The sequence below is a fragment of the Theobroma umbraticum genome, unplaced genomic scaffold, assembly GCF_002168275.2.
Source record: "Theobroma umbraticum cultivar Fairchild unplaced genomic scaffold, ASM216827v3 scaffold_51.0, whole genome shotgun sequence".
NCBI lineage: Eukaryota > Viridiplantae > Streptophyta > Magnoliopsida > Malvales > Malvaceae > Theobroma > Theobroma umbraticum.
This window is the reverse complement of record NW_018397260.1, coordinates 8,662,644-8,678,973: the sequence shown is the minus strand read 5'-3', so window position 1 is coordinate 8,678,973 and position 16,330 is coordinate 8,662,644. Positions and strand designations below refer to the sequence as shown.

The window sequence follows — 16,330 nt, the reverse complement described above, 5'->3', positions numbered from 1 at the left end:
CATCAGTTAACATCTGTGACCATTACCCAATCCGACGGTGGAAATAATTGCCTGTCGTGAATCGTGTTATCGATTAGAAATCTCTTACCTGTCCCGTGCGGGTATTTTGTTCCTTTGTTTTTTTTCCCCCCCGCAATGCCTCGTATTCTTCTCAAAATTCTTCCTGTAATCATTTTCTCATTTGACTCGAAAGTCACATTTCCACAATTTTTTTCATTCAATAAATAAATAAATAAATAAACCTCTAAAACGATTCCGTTTCAAGCCTATAGGTCAACACCTTTGATATTATATTCAACAGAACTAGGTGACTACATGCATGAATAATGAAAACAATGTGTTTGGTACAACTTATTTTATTCTTCGATGGGAAAATATTTTCCAATTATTCTTCACGTTAAGTTCATATGATTTAAACTAAATGAACAAGCTTATATTTCCAAGTTCACACTTGATTGAACCAAGACTTGAAATGTATAATTCGTGTGAAATGAATTGATTTGAACAATTATACATATTTTCTCCATTTTTACTGATGAATTTTTGTCCATCTCACATCCAAATCACGTAATCATTTTTCCATTCACAAATTTAAAAATCTAAGATAAAATAAACTTATTATTAAAAACATACATTTTCATCATTTAAACATTTCTCAATTACTTATTTACGGTATTATTTCTTAATCATTTCTCAATTTAAATACATTTTATTGTTAATTCTCATGAAGAGAGTAATAATCGATCAAATTAAATTCATTGATTTTTTTTATTTTCTCCATAAATAAAAAATTTATCAAAGATTTCATGTTTTTAACTAATAAATCATTTTTACACAAAATATAAAAGAAAAATAATCGTAACCCAAAGTCTAAAATCCATGTAAGTCAATCAAGAACTTGATTGTATTCAATGAATCGTATTATTCACATTACTTTTAAAAAAATAAAAAATAAAAAGATAATAATAATAATAATTGTTCAAACTTTATATCCAACACACTTTATATGATATACGTGTGTATAAAAAAATATAACATGTAAAATGCAACTAGGACCGCAATTTTGTCACCAACTACTACATTTCCATAGTTTTACCACAAAACTAGGAATGTCATGTCTCAATCTAATTCATATGTATTGACTATAAAGGAAACACGTAATTCCTAACTTTTTATTATTTTTTAAAATATTTGAATTAAATTTGTATCTAAAATTTTTGTTAAAATTAAAGAACTATTAGGTATATAGATTTAAAGTTGAAACGTAAACAAAGATGACTATGCTCTCCATGCCTAACTAGAAAAGGACCTTACTTAACCCTGGGACCAAACTGAACCCTTTCGATTATGAAACAATCACGTGGAAAACCGCGTGAATTAGCGGCCGCTAATAATTGGATTTTAATACAAATATAATTATGATTATCAACAGGTACGGACGGCGGCCTTAGTCCCCCCCTCCAAGCCCCAATCGTACCACACCAGCCGCTTGACAAAACAGGCTTCGGCCAATGCCTAATCAGAACTTTTACTACTATAATTAAAAAAAGTAATCATGATTAATTAGTAAGTAATATCAAACAAGAAATCAACGGAGGAAAAGTTGATTATATTTATTTGGTAATTGTAATTAGGGGCCCGAGGCAGGCTATGAAACAAAGAATATCCAAACCCTTTTTCTCTTTCTTCTTCCTTTACTGTTGACTCTCTTTACTTCTTTTTTTTTTTATGTCGTCGTCTGCATTGCCTAATACCGATTAGATTGTTTATTTGAAATGTAGGAGACATGGAGCTCCTAACTTTGATGGGGAAATTTGGGTTCCTCATGATTTTATACACTAGGGAGCCTAACTTGCCTTTTTCATGGGCAGGAGAAGGAAAGAACTAATACCCATATATCCCTCTTCGAGGTACGATGAAAGCTACGTTCCTTTCTCTTTTGCTCATTGTTTTGAATTTAATGAGTCTTGCATAAGGCAAAGGGTTCATGTTTGCATGTAGCAGGCTGCAGCTGCTGCATCATCCAAATCCTGAGGAACCTAGCTAGCTCTTTTGCCCCTTTAAATGTTCTTTGATTTTCGGTTTCTTTCTTTATATATATATATATATATATATATTCCAATATTTGCTTATTGACGTGTTTGAGAAAAAACAATACCTTTTAAAGTAATTTCGTAATTAAAAATTAGGTCATTTTTATTACGTGGTCTGTATTTAAAGGAAATTTCGACTTTTATTTAGTATTTTCTGTCACTTAGCATAATTATCGTAACCGTACAATGATGCCTACCATTGTTTACCATAGGGTTAGGGTTGGGTGTATTGTTTTACTCATTTTCAAGAGTGCTTCGGGACGACCTTATGGAGCCATTAAAGAAGAAAAACTTACTATCTTGCAAGTTGTACTAATTTAGGTTCTTTTTGACAAAGGCTCTTTAATGTAGAGATTAGGGAAGTTATAATCAAAGGTCATTTTCAATAGAGTTATCATGAGGTGTCACTTCTGCTATTATTTCTTATTTACCTTTTTTTTTTTGGCTACTTTAGTTTATCAAATATATGAATATAAAGTAGAGAAATAAAAAGTTAAAAAAAAAGTTGTAAGAATCAAAATATAAATTCATTGTCTTATTTTGTGAATGGAACTCGATGTTTATTTATTACATTTTAAAATATAATATAGGTTGGAATTAAAAAGTAAAATCAAAACCCTTTGATTTTAAAAGGGAGATCAAAACAAACATATTGAAACAACCTCAGGACACAATTTAAAAGGGAGAGAGAAAGCATCTAAGCAAAGTACCTCATAGCCATTTCCTCAAATTGAGTGAAAGGTAAGCGGCTATGGAACTGAGCAAACCATTCCCTTTCTTTCTTTTCTTTTTTGTTTTTCCTTTTTCTCCATTAGTTAAAAAGTGAATTAAATTGGAGTTAATGCCAAAATGGGTACGTAAAAGATGAAAAAGGAGAGGCCACGGCAAGACATGAAAGACAGAGAGAGAGAGAGAGAGAGAGGACTAGGAGATGGGTTTTAATTGGAGATTGAATGATGTGTGGGAGTCTCAATAATTGTGTCCCTGTCTTGCACTCTCGAGCCCTGCGCTAGCTTTCTCCTGGTTGACTCTCGCATGGCCAAGCATTTCCTCAACACTACAATTTCTTTGGTTTTTTTTTTTTTTGTTGTTGTTGTGTGTGTGTGTGGGTATTTTGTCTGACATTATTACATGAAGCAACCCCTTGCAGGAAAGCTCTCGAGTAGTCATGAAACTATTTTCCCATTCAAACCAGAGAAAATTCTTGACATTCCTTTGTTCTATCATAACACACAATTACTTTCGGTATCTTTGGGTATATTTTATTGATAGGAGATTAGATGTTTTAGGGTTATATTCATTCGATAATTCCCTTTTTTTTTTTTTGGTAGCTTTCATGTGTGGGACTAGTCATCTCAATTCATCATGAACTCGACAAAGCTAAGCTTAGCCATCCATTTAGCAAAAGACTCAATAATTATTTGTGGTTTCCATGCTCTTTTTGATCACATTACTCATTAGCTTTCCGTCCTCTGAATAATAAAAAATAAAAAAAAATAAAGACAAAAGTAGTGTTTGATTTAGCAAAGCCAAAATTTTTGTTGTACAAAAAGGTTCAACCATGACCTAGGAAGACCTATATATATATATATCAGACATGAAATTTGAACTTAGCTATAACTGTAATTCTATTGGTTTGAACACATTTTCTTGACCAAAAAAGGAACATATTAGCTTTTTGTTTTTTGGTTTATAATATGAAAAGAAGAAAAACCCTAAAAAGTTTTGGTTTGCTAATGCCAACTTTGATCGTTAGAAAACCATTCAAACCAAATATACAAACCTGGGTCTTTCACTGACCCTTTGAAAACCCTTCACACATGTTTAATTTCCAATGAAGATTCAAGGGTGGGAGCAAGGGAATATATGAAAAGAGCTGCATAAAAATTATTGAAAAACTTTCTCCTCTTTCTCGAAAAAGCTATGTGGGGTTTCCTTCATCATTCAGGTGATTCTCATGCTGCCCCTGAGGGCTGGTTTTTTCTGCTTCCCTCTCCTTAATCTCAACCTAATCCTCGGGGGAGGGCCAAGCATATTTGGCCAAAATGAAGTAACATCGCATGATTTTCTTTTTGTTATATAGTATAAGCCCAAGCACCTCATCTTTTAGCTTTTGGAAAAGAAAGCCTCATCCTTATTGTACCTACATGGTGGAACAAAGAAGAAAGAAGGAAAAAATAAAAAGAAATCACGTGATTTTGCATAGATGATAGATCCCACAAGAAATGTGGATCCAAATTCAGAGATTATACAAAAGATGGCCATAAAAAACAGTAGCAGCAGTAGCAGAAGAATGCCTTTAGAAACTACCAGAAAAGCAAAAACCCTAGGTTGGCTAATGAACTCTCCTACTTCACAATACATGTAGGGGTCCCTTCCTTTCATGTCCCTCTCCAACTTAGAAAAGTGTCTCTCCCTCAAATTAGTATAAACCACACAGCCGAGACAGCCCCACCCTAAAGCCTAACCTGCCCAGCTCGACCCATAAAGAACAGTGGCAAGAGGGGACACTACGTGCAATTTAGGCCGAAGGTTTTTAAAGTGCAAACTCATAGCCTTTATCCACAGTACTTCTCTTATCTTCTCTCCCCTCTACGTGTCTTTATATAATATTCATATTAACTCGTATTTATTAACTCCTAGTTATATTCATTGTATCAACACAATATCAAATATAAACTCCTTTTCAAAACCTCTTTCAGCTTTCGTTCTCGAAAAGTACCTTCACATGTCACAGATACGGCCAATGCAATGGTTATGGGCCGGGGAGATTAGTTAAAACTAAAAGATTAGGCATTTTATGATAATGGATTGGTCCCCCTTTCGGCCATTGAAGAATAGGGATGGAGATAGGGATTAGATAGAGGTTTAGAGGTGGGTCCAACTGGGGGATTAGAGTGGGCCCGGTGGGCTTTGCATGTGATGGACATGATGAGGTGATATTTATAGGCTGAAATGCATAGGGCATTAGGTTGTTACTCTTTAAGCATATTATTGATTGGGAGTAAGTAATTGGCCGTTGCATGACATAATGTCTTGGGGAGGAAAGGTTGAGACTCACAGAACTCGCCCTGTCACGTGCCTAGGTGTACTAACTTTTTGACAAACCTACGACCGCTCTTTAAAACTTATGCCCTCGCAACGGAAACAGAAACCCCTTCCCTGTCCCTGTTTGCTCTCATGGCGCAAGGTTTTCTCTTTTTCTTTTTTGTTTTTTAAATCTGGAAAAGTGATGTTAACTTGTTGTGATGATTCCTTTAAAGCAACACTCCATTTTACAGCTGACATTCTCAAATACTTGTGGGGAAAAAGGGTCTTTTGTTGCAGTAACTGTTCATCACTTTTCTTTTATTATTATTATTATTATTATTCTTATTTTTAAAAAAAATATTTGGAATTAAGTTTTATGCGACAATGGTATGTTCGTCGGTGAGTTCAGTTTTAGGGATGGAAAGCAATCGTTTTCATCGCCATCTCAAACTGATACACTACTGCTCACGAGTAATAAGAATATTCTATGCCAAAATTCTCGAGTTTATTACAGTGAATATCATAATACCATAGAGGAATAGGTAAGGAATTGAAATAAGCTGGCAGTAAAAAATAGAATAAAAAAAATAATAATATCGTATATACAATCTGATTGAACACACTCTGCTTAACTGTTGATGGGGATGGAAAGAACTGAAAATTGGTCCCAAAGGCCTTGGTCTCGGAATCATCTCATTTGGGAAGGGGAACAAAGTAAACCAGATGCATCTGATCCAACCACTGCGAGATCACAGACAGTACACAGCTGCCCTTCCTGGGATGGAACAAACCGTGAACTGCAGTAAGGGCAGGAGACATCCTTTTGTCCACGGTAGATAGGCACGTAAGTTGCCCCACAAACTACGAATGGGTTCCTGAAATCATAGTTCAGCTGGACTTTATCGTTCGTGTTTCTCTCGGCCGCTTGCAGGACTTGACGCGCAGTTTTTGCTTGGTTTTCATTGGTGGGATTGCTCTCCAACAATCGCCTAGCAAAATTAGCAGCTGTCATGAGATTACCATTCTTGTAGCAAACAGTCATAGCATTCAGCAATGCCAGTCTCATGTGAGGTGGTTGAAGGTTACAGTGGGTGAAGTAGGCTGCTAGCTCTTGTTGACGTACAGGATTGTCCTTAAGTTCCCTCCTTTTAAGCTCCATTTGCAAACCAAGAACATACTCCTTCACAATGATGATCAATTCCTTCACATCATCAACCTCTCTCCTAGAGTCAACAACGATCAAAGGAATGGTGTGAAGAATACTAAGAAAGAGCCGTAAAGCCTCCATAAATTTTCCAGAAGTTGTGGCCTTGTAACCGGCCTTGAGCTTCTCCTCCAGCTGATAAAACTTAAAAACAAGAGCAGGCGGGCTCCTTACATTAGGACTTGCTGATTCAGTCCATCCTCTTTCCACTGCCACAAGAATGACAGGGACAGAGGAAAAGGTAGGAAGATAAGAATGGCTGCCCACTTGCAAGTCAAGGAATAATTGTTTCAAGGGAGTGAAATTCCTGATACCCAATTGCCGGCTCAACAAACGCATGGCGGTATCAAAATTGCCTGCAGCAGCATGTTCAGCTGCAAGGGATGATTTTTGGATCCAAATTTGACTTACAGGCATACCTGGAGTAGGGGCAACAAAAACAGATGAATGAGCATTGCCAGCAGTTTTTGGAGTATCCATTTCAGGTGGAAGTTCAAGATCCTCAAGATCCCATCCTCCCTCATCATTCTCTTCATGTGCTTCTTCCTCAAGGGCCATACTGATGTCTCCATTTGGCATGTTTTCCAAATCAACAACATCCAAATCCTCACCCCAATCAGCATCAGCAGCCTCTTCATCTTCTTCCTGAGCATTTCTGCCAACATTATCAAGACCACCCTCAAATACTCCTCTCATTACCCTTAACAAAGGCCAATCTCCACCGCATAAGACAGGACTTGGAGGTATCAAAAGCGTTGGAGATCTACCCTTAGGCAAAGAGGGAATATCATCTCCCAGTTCAGCAGCTAGACGCTCAGCAATATCATGGAGCCCATGAACTGAAGCAGTGATGTAAGCAAGCGGCAAATGGCCAGCATTTTCCAATATCTTGACACGTTCTTTGATATCACCCAAGTATAGAGCGTTGTGGAACTCACCCATGACATCATCCTTGACTTCAGCAATTTTTAGCATTTTCGATAACTTATCCATGTTCCCTGTGATGAGGTAGAGAAATGACAGTCTCTCAAAATTTTTTGTCCTCTGGTAAGCATATTCAACGATGCCTGCATTACCCTGCCGAAGGGCCTCCACCCCCAAGCGATACCAGTGATCTTTCTCATCGATTTCCTTGGCAGAAGCAACTGCAATCTGGATGTTACCACTCTCTAGTGCCAAGTTGAAGCGTGTCCTTTCATCCCTTACAAAATGAAGAGCAACCTCAGGGAAGCCTTTCTGCTGGAGGTATGCAATCATGGCTTGCCCACAGAGCTCAGAACTCCTAATCATGCTCATAACATGATCATATCTCTTTTTCAGGAGGGACAGCTTAAATACATACTCAGTTGCATCAATTACTATGGCACGATTTTTCCCATCCCTATCCAAGCAATACATGGTGTTTGCAGACACTTTTGTGATGTACACTGGTACATCGACGGTCCTAATAATTCCATTGTCACCATTGGGAAGGCAGTATTTGATGTGAGTCAGTGTGGTGTATATGAAGACACCATTGTCATCCCAAGCCCCACTCTTTACACGGATTGTTTCATGGAGAGTACATTGATTCATGAGCTTCTTGTTGGCTATTATGATTGAATGTTTACTCAGCAGGGCAACACTCTCCATATCGTTTGACCAAACAACATACCTAACAAAAGAAATTTGAAGCTCTGCAAGAATCATCCTCTGTTGGAGGTCAAAGATAATTACTCGATCCTCTGCTCTGCATAGCAAGTTCCCGGTTCCAGCATAAAATATTGAATCAACAATTATTGGAATGGCAACCTTTTTCACAATCTCATTTTTAAGGTTCTTGACTAATACTTGATTGCTGCTCTTGTCAAGCACAGCAAACCTATTTCGAGCAACAAAAACTGCTGATCCACCAATACCTTTTTTTGCCTCTTGAACAGACTCACCTCTGCCAAAACTGTCCTTAGGTATAATGTAAAGTTCATAGGAGCCTCCATCCAAATCTGAACAGATCAAAATAGCATTTTCCGTGGGGCTATAAGAAAGTGTTCTCGCCCCTTGGTTTAAACTGGTAGAACCAGGCCTACGAATTGGGATCACCTGAGTGTCTTTCTGAGTTGAGAATTCATAAAAGCGCAAAAACCGGTCTTTAACATAGTACATTGAATCACCACTCACAGAAAAAGCAGGGCGTTCCCTCTCCAGTTTGAAAACAATCATGCCACTATCATGACCAGCAGCCATAAGGTTCATCTCAGGATGACATGCAAGTATCCAGAACCTGTCGTGCTCCCTTCGAAATGTCTGAAGGCCAGTACGCTTAGTAGCGTCCCATACTCGAATACTCTTGTCCTCCGAATTAGACACAATGATGTCCTGCCTCGAATGGAATAAAACACATGACACATTATTCATGTGCCCTCTCATGGTGTCAACTTCCCAAGCCTTTGTATCTGCAATGAAGATAGGTTAATCAGAAATTGTACGTCACTAAACATTTTTTTTTTGAAGAATATGTCATTAAACTTTACACTGCAAAGACACTATATTGGCCAAATGGAATAGACAAAACTAAGGTCCTTTTGCCTAAATTATCTCAAATCAGAAAATCCACAGTCCAGTATCCATGTCTTTAGACACGCTAATTTTAACTTGCTCCAGTCATTCTGATAAAAGAACCCTTCAGTGGTTTTTGCATTGTCTGTGTAAAGAAATATAAACACACATCTACCTTTGTATATAACAAGATAATTCTAAAGAACTAAAAGCAAACAGGATTACAAAGACAAACCGTTCATTCGCCAAAGTTTCACTTGTCGATCATCCGCCCCTGACACAATTAGAGGAAGAGTGGGATGGAATGACGCCCAGTTAACTCCTCGATCATGACCCTCCAAGACATATTTAACAACAGCATCCACCCCACCAAAGAAATCTGTGTTCATCTGGCTCAACTGACCCAAACGCAGGATGTCATCTGCAGGGGCAACTGTTTTCTTCTTCAGGGCACCAATATCCCACACACGAACTGTTTGGTCCAAGGATGCTGAAACAACCAAGTCCTCCTTAGGATGGAATAAGGCACACATGACATAATGATTGTGTCCAGTTAGCACTGCAATGCAAGTCCGAGACTGCCAATTCCATATTCTGATTGTTTGGTCATCACTTGCACTAACAATCCATGGATACTCATGATGAAACTGAACAGTACGTATATAATCCAGGTGCCCAAGAAGCGTAAACAGACATCTATGCAGTTTATAATTCCAAACTTTGATCTTGTAATCATCCCCTGCACAGACCCGGCATTTACATTTAACCAAAAGCTACCACTCCTACAGATAACCACAATATTTAAAAGAATAACAAGACACCATATTTGCCAAATCTCTTTATAGAGTCTTTATATTTTAAATGTCAAATCCACTTCCATGCTTTAGTAGGCACATTCCAAGTACAACAACAGGAAAAAATCTGTCCATTCCTCCTTTAGTACTTAGTGTAAATTGTGTTTCTAGACAACGTTCACCAAATCTAAGACTTGAATTTTCGGCTAAAAATTTATAACTAGAGATCATATCATGCTCCCGCTTTTCCTTTCAAATAAGTTAAAAGAGCTAAAGTTATGCCCAGCATAACAGATAATGGCAATGCTGTAAAATACAGGAGCACTCCTATGAATTGAATCTAATTGTTTAGATCACGAATTCGAAGGGCATAACACATTGAAATATTCAGATAAACAAGATTAAATATACCAATGCGCCGATGAACAAGATCTTGCAAAAGTTAAAAGAGCAAAATTTTGGAAAAAGTTAAAAACCTCCAGAGACAAAGAGAGGCTGGGACTTGTGGAAATGGACACCACGGACAGGGCCATCGTGCTCGTCGAATCGATCAATGAGAGTCCCCATCCGATAATCCCACAGCTGGATCACGCCGCTGTGTAGACTCGCTAAGATCCATGGTCTCTTGCTGTGAAAGCTCAGCCCTTTCACCCGATTGCTCTTTGTCTCAAATTTCGTCAACATCTTCACTCTCTCCCTCCCAAGATCCAAACGCAAAACGCAATCCTACCGATTCATTAACCGAAACAAATTCAAATCTTTCGCAATAACAAAAACCTAAAACAGCAGTACTTATCGTAAAGACTGCCGAAAACAGAAACGAAAAAAGAAAAAAAGTTACCTGAGAGATTGGGGATCAAGAAGAAACGAGCATCGCAAATTGAAACGGTATTGAGAAATTGGTAGATCTGCCCAGGAGTTGGCACAGGATAAGCAAAGTTGATAATGTGTAGGTTAAGGAGATGATCGGAAGAGAGTATCGCAGATCTGTTAATGAGGAAAAGAAAAAACCCAGCAACGAAAGATATAAAAGCTCCGTTCTTTTTTTCTCTTGGTTTTCGGGTTTTCAGCGCGAGATGTTTTGTGTTTTTCTACGACATTGCTATCTCTGCATCAGACATCTTGGTGCTGCCTCGTTTTCGAATAAACTCTTTATTTCCTTTTCCCTTTTCCTGTTTTTCCATTTTCTTTTTCCACTTCTACTTTTTAGTAATTTCAAAGTGAGGACATTAATTTTCATTTTTTCGGTAATGGAAATTTCGGAATAAGACTCATCCAACACGCGTTTATAATTTGGCAAAAAGATTGTTTTTATATGTTTCCGCATTTATAAATAGAAAATGATATACTTTATTGCATTTACCTTAATTTTTTTTAAGACAAGATAATAAATATGCAATATTTGTTAGAAGAAGATTAAATTTGTATTATCCAAATGAATAAATTTAAAATTATTTATACATTATCATTTAATTACAGAATATTATTTATGTTAATTATAGAATATTATTTCTTAAATGTGTAAAATATAAAAATATAAAATTATTTAAAATAAATATAGTTTTGGGCTCATCCAATCCAAACCCAAAGCTAAAATCCAGTATGCAATGGGCCTATGCTTGAGAATCAACTTTCATCAACGTGAGGCCGCAGTGATGGGTTGAATGTTGCCTGCTGAGCTTACTCATTCCCCCTAGAACCCTTGCTCTAGCTTGGACACAACTTGTAGAAGGAGAAAAATTATGATTCAATTACATCTTGGAATGTGAATTTTATGATGTCATAATTATGTAATTGATTATAAAATAATTAATTTATTGATTGAATTATTTTAAAAATATATAATTGAACCAATTCACCTATATATTATATATCTCTTGAGATAATTTTAAAATAATATTTAAATTGGACCAATCAAAATTTAATTATTGATCATATAATTTATCTCTGAATAAATCAAGATAATTTAGAGATAATATTCAGATTTTTGGTCAATCAAAATTTAATTATTAGTCATTTAATTTATCTCTAATAATTATACTAATTTAGAGATAAAAATCAAATTTAATTATTTAATTTATTTACAAATAAATTAAGATAATTTAAATATAATACCTAACTTTGTCATATCAAATTCAAGAACTCAAAAGACTTTCAATGAGTCATCATAATTTATCTCTAAATAAATTAAAATAATTTAAAGATAATTTAAAGATATTACATTATGATCAAAGTCTCCCACCTTGCATTATAAATAAAGGCTCTTCTAAGCCATTTTAGATTCATTCGGAAGTATTCAAAGATTGAGAGCATTTCAGAAATCATCAAGCAACAATGAAGCTCATGATCAAGTCATCAAAAGTTCAAGTCATCAAGCGAAGTTCGTGATCAAGATCAAGTCATCAAGTGAAGTTTGTGATCAAGAACTTCGTGATCAAGTGAAGTTTGTGATCACAAAGTTATTAAGCGAAGTTCTTGATCAAGATCAAGTCATCAAAAGATCAAGTCATCAAGCGAAGTTCGTGATCAAGAACTTTGTGATCTTGAAGCGAAGTTCGTGATCACACGAAGTTCATAATCTTTAAGCGAAGTTCGTGATCACAAAGTTATTAAGCGAAGTTCTTGATCAAGATCGAGTCATCAAACGAAGTTCATGATCTAGTGAAGCTCGTGATCAAGAACTGTGGTCAAAAAGTTTGTGATCAAGCGAAGTTCGTGATCAAGATCAAGTCATTAAATAAAGTTTATGATCAAGCGAAGTTTGTAATCAAGATCAACTCATCAAATAAAGTTTATGATCAAACGAAGTTCGTGATCAAGAACTTCATGATCAAACTTTGTGATCAAGCAAAGTTCGTGATGAAGCATACTTCGTGATCAAGAAGTTCATGATCAAAGTTTTCTAAGTCATCAAGTGAAGTTCATGATTTAGAATTTCGTGATCAAGATCAAGTCGTCAATACACTTGAAGTGAAGATTAAGCAAAGTTCGTGATTAAGATTAAGTCCGAATTCGTCACTATTGAAGACGAAGTGAAAAAATTAAAATTTTTAAAGATTATAACTTACATCAAATATTTATACTTATTTTATAATTTTCAAAGTTAAAAAATTATTTTAGGAAAAATTTGTGTGTACAATAACATTTTTTTCTTTTTTACCACTTTGTCTGGTCAAAGGGCAATTGACACAGTGAACATGACCATAATCAAAAAGAGTTCTTCACAGTCACAGCCTTTGTATCTTGCCCAAGGCATATGTCAAAATCAAAATAATGTCCTTTTGTGATAAATATATATAAATAAAATAAAAGAGAGTTGGCAAGGTGTTAAGAAAGTCAAGTATTCCATTTTAATGGGGGATTCAAAGAATTTAGCCTTACCTGCAGCACTCAACCTGTCAAATCCGTCAACAACAACAGCCTTAAAACTCGAAGAAAAAATCTCCAAACTCTTACAAAGCAATGACCTGTCTCTGGAGATAATTCAAACTTCAAAAAGTACTGCAATAGTCCTTTTGCATTTGCTAGCAGCCTTCCTCCCCTACTTTATCCCATCAATTTCTCCACACAAGTTGTATCACTTTTGATTCAGACCCAACATTTAGCTCTTTCTCACTCACTAGCTTTTGAGAACATTCTTATCACAAATATCACAAAATTTATGCCAATCCTGCAAAGCTCAATGGGAAGGTTTTCTTATTATTTTTTTGCTTAAATTAAGAGAAAAAGAATAACGTCTTGATCATAAATGCCATGTGGTTTAAAAGCTAGAAAGAAGTTTTCCTCTTCAATATATATATATATAATGAATGTGCAATTGTCAATTAATTGACACTTAAGTTACCAATATAAAAAGGGGATGCAATGCATGATGAAAACGATCAAATTTACAGTTAGAGTAAAAAGAGAAATTATTATACAAATAGTTTTAATTTTCTTATTTATAAATCTAACGAATTTTATGATTTAGTACTTGTGTTTGTGAATCATTTGACAAAAAATTGATTATATCTTAGTAACGTGTGAAATTATCTTTTATATCTTATCACTCTTATTATTAAATTATACTTAGTAAAAGAAATGAATTTCGCAAGGATATGTCTATTCCACATGCAATTCCATAATTTTTAACGCATTGGTGTGTATCACGTATCTTTTCTCGAGCTCTATAAATACCCACCATGGTAACCAAGAAATATGCATGAACTCCATCACAGCTCTTATCTACATTTATGAGACTGATATATCCTCCTAGCCATGGCTATCGTAACATCCCAAGCTGAGCTCCAGTTCGTAGTGATCACACCCCACAGCAGCAGCGATGCAACCCATCAAATTCAAAGAAGCAGCGTCTCAACCATTGTTGCTAGGCGTCTTAAGGAATCAAGTACTGCCATCTTAACCAAATTTCATGCAGGTTATTTTAGGGTAAGCCTATCTCTGGGTGGCCAGGCTTTGTTATGGAAGACACTAATGGGGCCGACAGATGACACGAGCAGTCTAAGAATTACGCTCCACATGTTTCATCCCAGGGCTTTTACTCTACTCTGGTCTTTCGCGTTCTTGACCCTTGTTTTACTCTCAGTTCTTTACCTTTTGAGATGTTTATTTTACTTCAAGATGGTGAAAGAGGAGTTCCTGCACCATATAGGGGTTAACTACCTATTCGCTCCATCGATTTCTTGGCTTCTTTTGCTTCAATCAGCGCCTTTCTTTACCCCAAACAACCATTCCTACCCTGTTCTCTGGTGGATTTTTGCGGTTCCTGTTGTGGTGCTTGATGTGAAAATCTATGGCCAATGGTTTACTAAAGGGAAGAAGTTATTATCAGCGGTCGCAAATCCGACAAGCCAGTTGTCGGTTATAGGGAACCTGGTGGGTGCACAAGCCGCGGCAAATATGGGGTGGAAAGAGAGTGCTATTTGCCTTTTCTCACTAGGGATGGCGCATTACTTAGTGCTCTTCGTGACGCTTTACCAGCGTTTACCAGGCACCGATCGGCTTCCAACGATGCTGAGGCCCGCTTTCTTCTTGTTCTTCGCAGCACCAAGCACGGCCAGCTTGGCTTGGCAATCTATTTCTGGTGCTTTCGATACAGCATCGAAAATGCTTTTCTTCCTCTCGCTCTTCCTCTTCATGTCACTTGTAAGTAACGTCTGCCTAAATTACTGTCAATTAAGATAATGACGCAGCGTGAAAGTAAATATTCATGCCCACTAAAATATTAGATCCCCTGTGGTCCATAAGGAATTCATTTCCCCATGCAATGACAAAAACATACAACTGTTTTGGTAGGCAGGGTACGTTTTCAAGTTTCTTCAGATAAGGGCTCGAAATTCAACCTTGGTTCTTTCCAAGAATTGCCAGATTCCGTACGTGCCCACGTGTACGGTGCACGGATTGGGCAGTGCAATCATATTTATGTTGTAATTACGTAATCATTTGCTTGCATTTTCTATGGCGACAGGTTTGCAGGCCGACACTGTTTAAGAGATCTATGAGAAGCTTCAATGTGGCATGGTGGGCTTACTCGTTTCCCTTGTCTGTGCTTGCTCTAGCATCAACGGAATATGCAGAAGAAGTGAAAGGGGGCCTTGCACGCCTCCTAATGCTTGTTCTTTTAGCATTTTCTGTCTTGGTCGCCATTGGTTTGATCTTGTTCACACTGCTCAACTCTAAGATGCTCTTACCTCAGAATGATGATCCGACTGCAAGTCATCTCGCTTCTCATCTACCGGAAGTGTCAGGACAGAGAAAATCAGCAACTACAACAAGTACTGTCCAGACAAATAATAAAACAAGTGTATAGATGAATGATAGATGCTCTCCTACAATCTCTAATTTGGGAAACTTAAGTAATAACTATCTGAAGAATGCATATTAAGAGAGTCGAATTCCCTGACAGACATGAGCAATTCCATCCAAAGAACTGGATGTTCATGCACCATATGCCAATTAGACAACATGGACATCATGGGGGAAAAGGCATAAACTGTAAAGGTTTATCAGATTTGTGGATAAATTTCTATGTATCTATCGTTTTGCTGACAATTTGTGAGAGTAGCAATTCAATTTTTGCAGTTACAATAGAACTTGGCTTCTAGCTTTAGCAACTTGCGGTTTGATGTCCAACAATATCTTTGCAAACGTTGACTGATCGGAACAATTCGCAGCATTTTCAAAATTTCATCAAGGAATTGATTTGACTAAATATATTGCTTAGACCCAAAACGAAAAAAGGTGAAAGTGATTTTTAAATATATATTCACAAATAAGACACCAAACCAATTAAAACCTAACATGTCTAAAGAAAAGTCTAAATTGATCATAATGTCAAAGAAATTTAATACTCTTAGTTAATATTGAAATTTGGGTTTTTTTTTTAGGTATTGATTTCGATTTTTAATTTTTATTATAAAAATTATCTTAGGACGGTATAATGAACCAAAACAGCACATGAAAGACAAAGAGCTTCTCTTGTGCATTTCTATATATATATAAATTTGATAACAATTTATAAGGATTGTATCTGAGATCAAACTAATCAATATATCTGCTATACATTTCTCCCAGCATGAACAGGAAGAATCCGAAGAGCACATTTCAGAATCATCCCATCACAACCGGGTTATAGTTACTATCTTCAACCCACCTCCAATATCAAATTAAGTGCT

General features: G+C 36.4%; 2 protein-coding genes across 2 annotated transcripts; one reads left to right on the top strand and one right to left on the bottom strand.

The window, feature by feature from the left end:
* Window positions 1-5,588: 5,588 nt before the first annotated feature.
* Window positions 5,589-10,896, bottom strand: LOC110416365 (coatomer subunit alpha-1-like). The gene is made up of 4 exons (XM_021428351.2): window positions 10,498-10,896; window positions 10,133-10,382; window positions 9,098-9,601; window positions 5,589-8,759 (listed from the first exon to the last, which is right to left on the bottom strand). The coding sequence occupies exons 2-4, from the start codon at window positions 10,338-10,340 to the stop codon at window positions 5,812-5,814; spliced, it is 3,660 nt and encodes a 1,219-aa protein (XP_021284026.1). The 5' UTR covers window positions 10,341-10,382; window positions 10,498-10,896; the 3' UTR covers window positions 5,589-5,811.
* Window positions 10,897-13,868: 2,972 nt separating this feature from the next.
* Window positions 13,869-15,714, top strand: LOC110416945 (S-type anion channel SLAH4-like). Its single transcript, XM_021429093.1, has 2 exons — window positions 13,869-14,801; window positions 15,124-15,714. Exons 1-2 carry the CDS (start codon window positions 13,914-13,916, stop codon window positions 15,463-15,465), a joined length of 1,230 nt encoding a protein of 409 aa, XP_021284768.1. The 5' UTR covers window positions 13,869-13,913; the 3' UTR covers window positions 15,466-15,714.
* The last annotated feature ends 616 nt before the right edge of the window (window positions 15,715-16,330 follow it).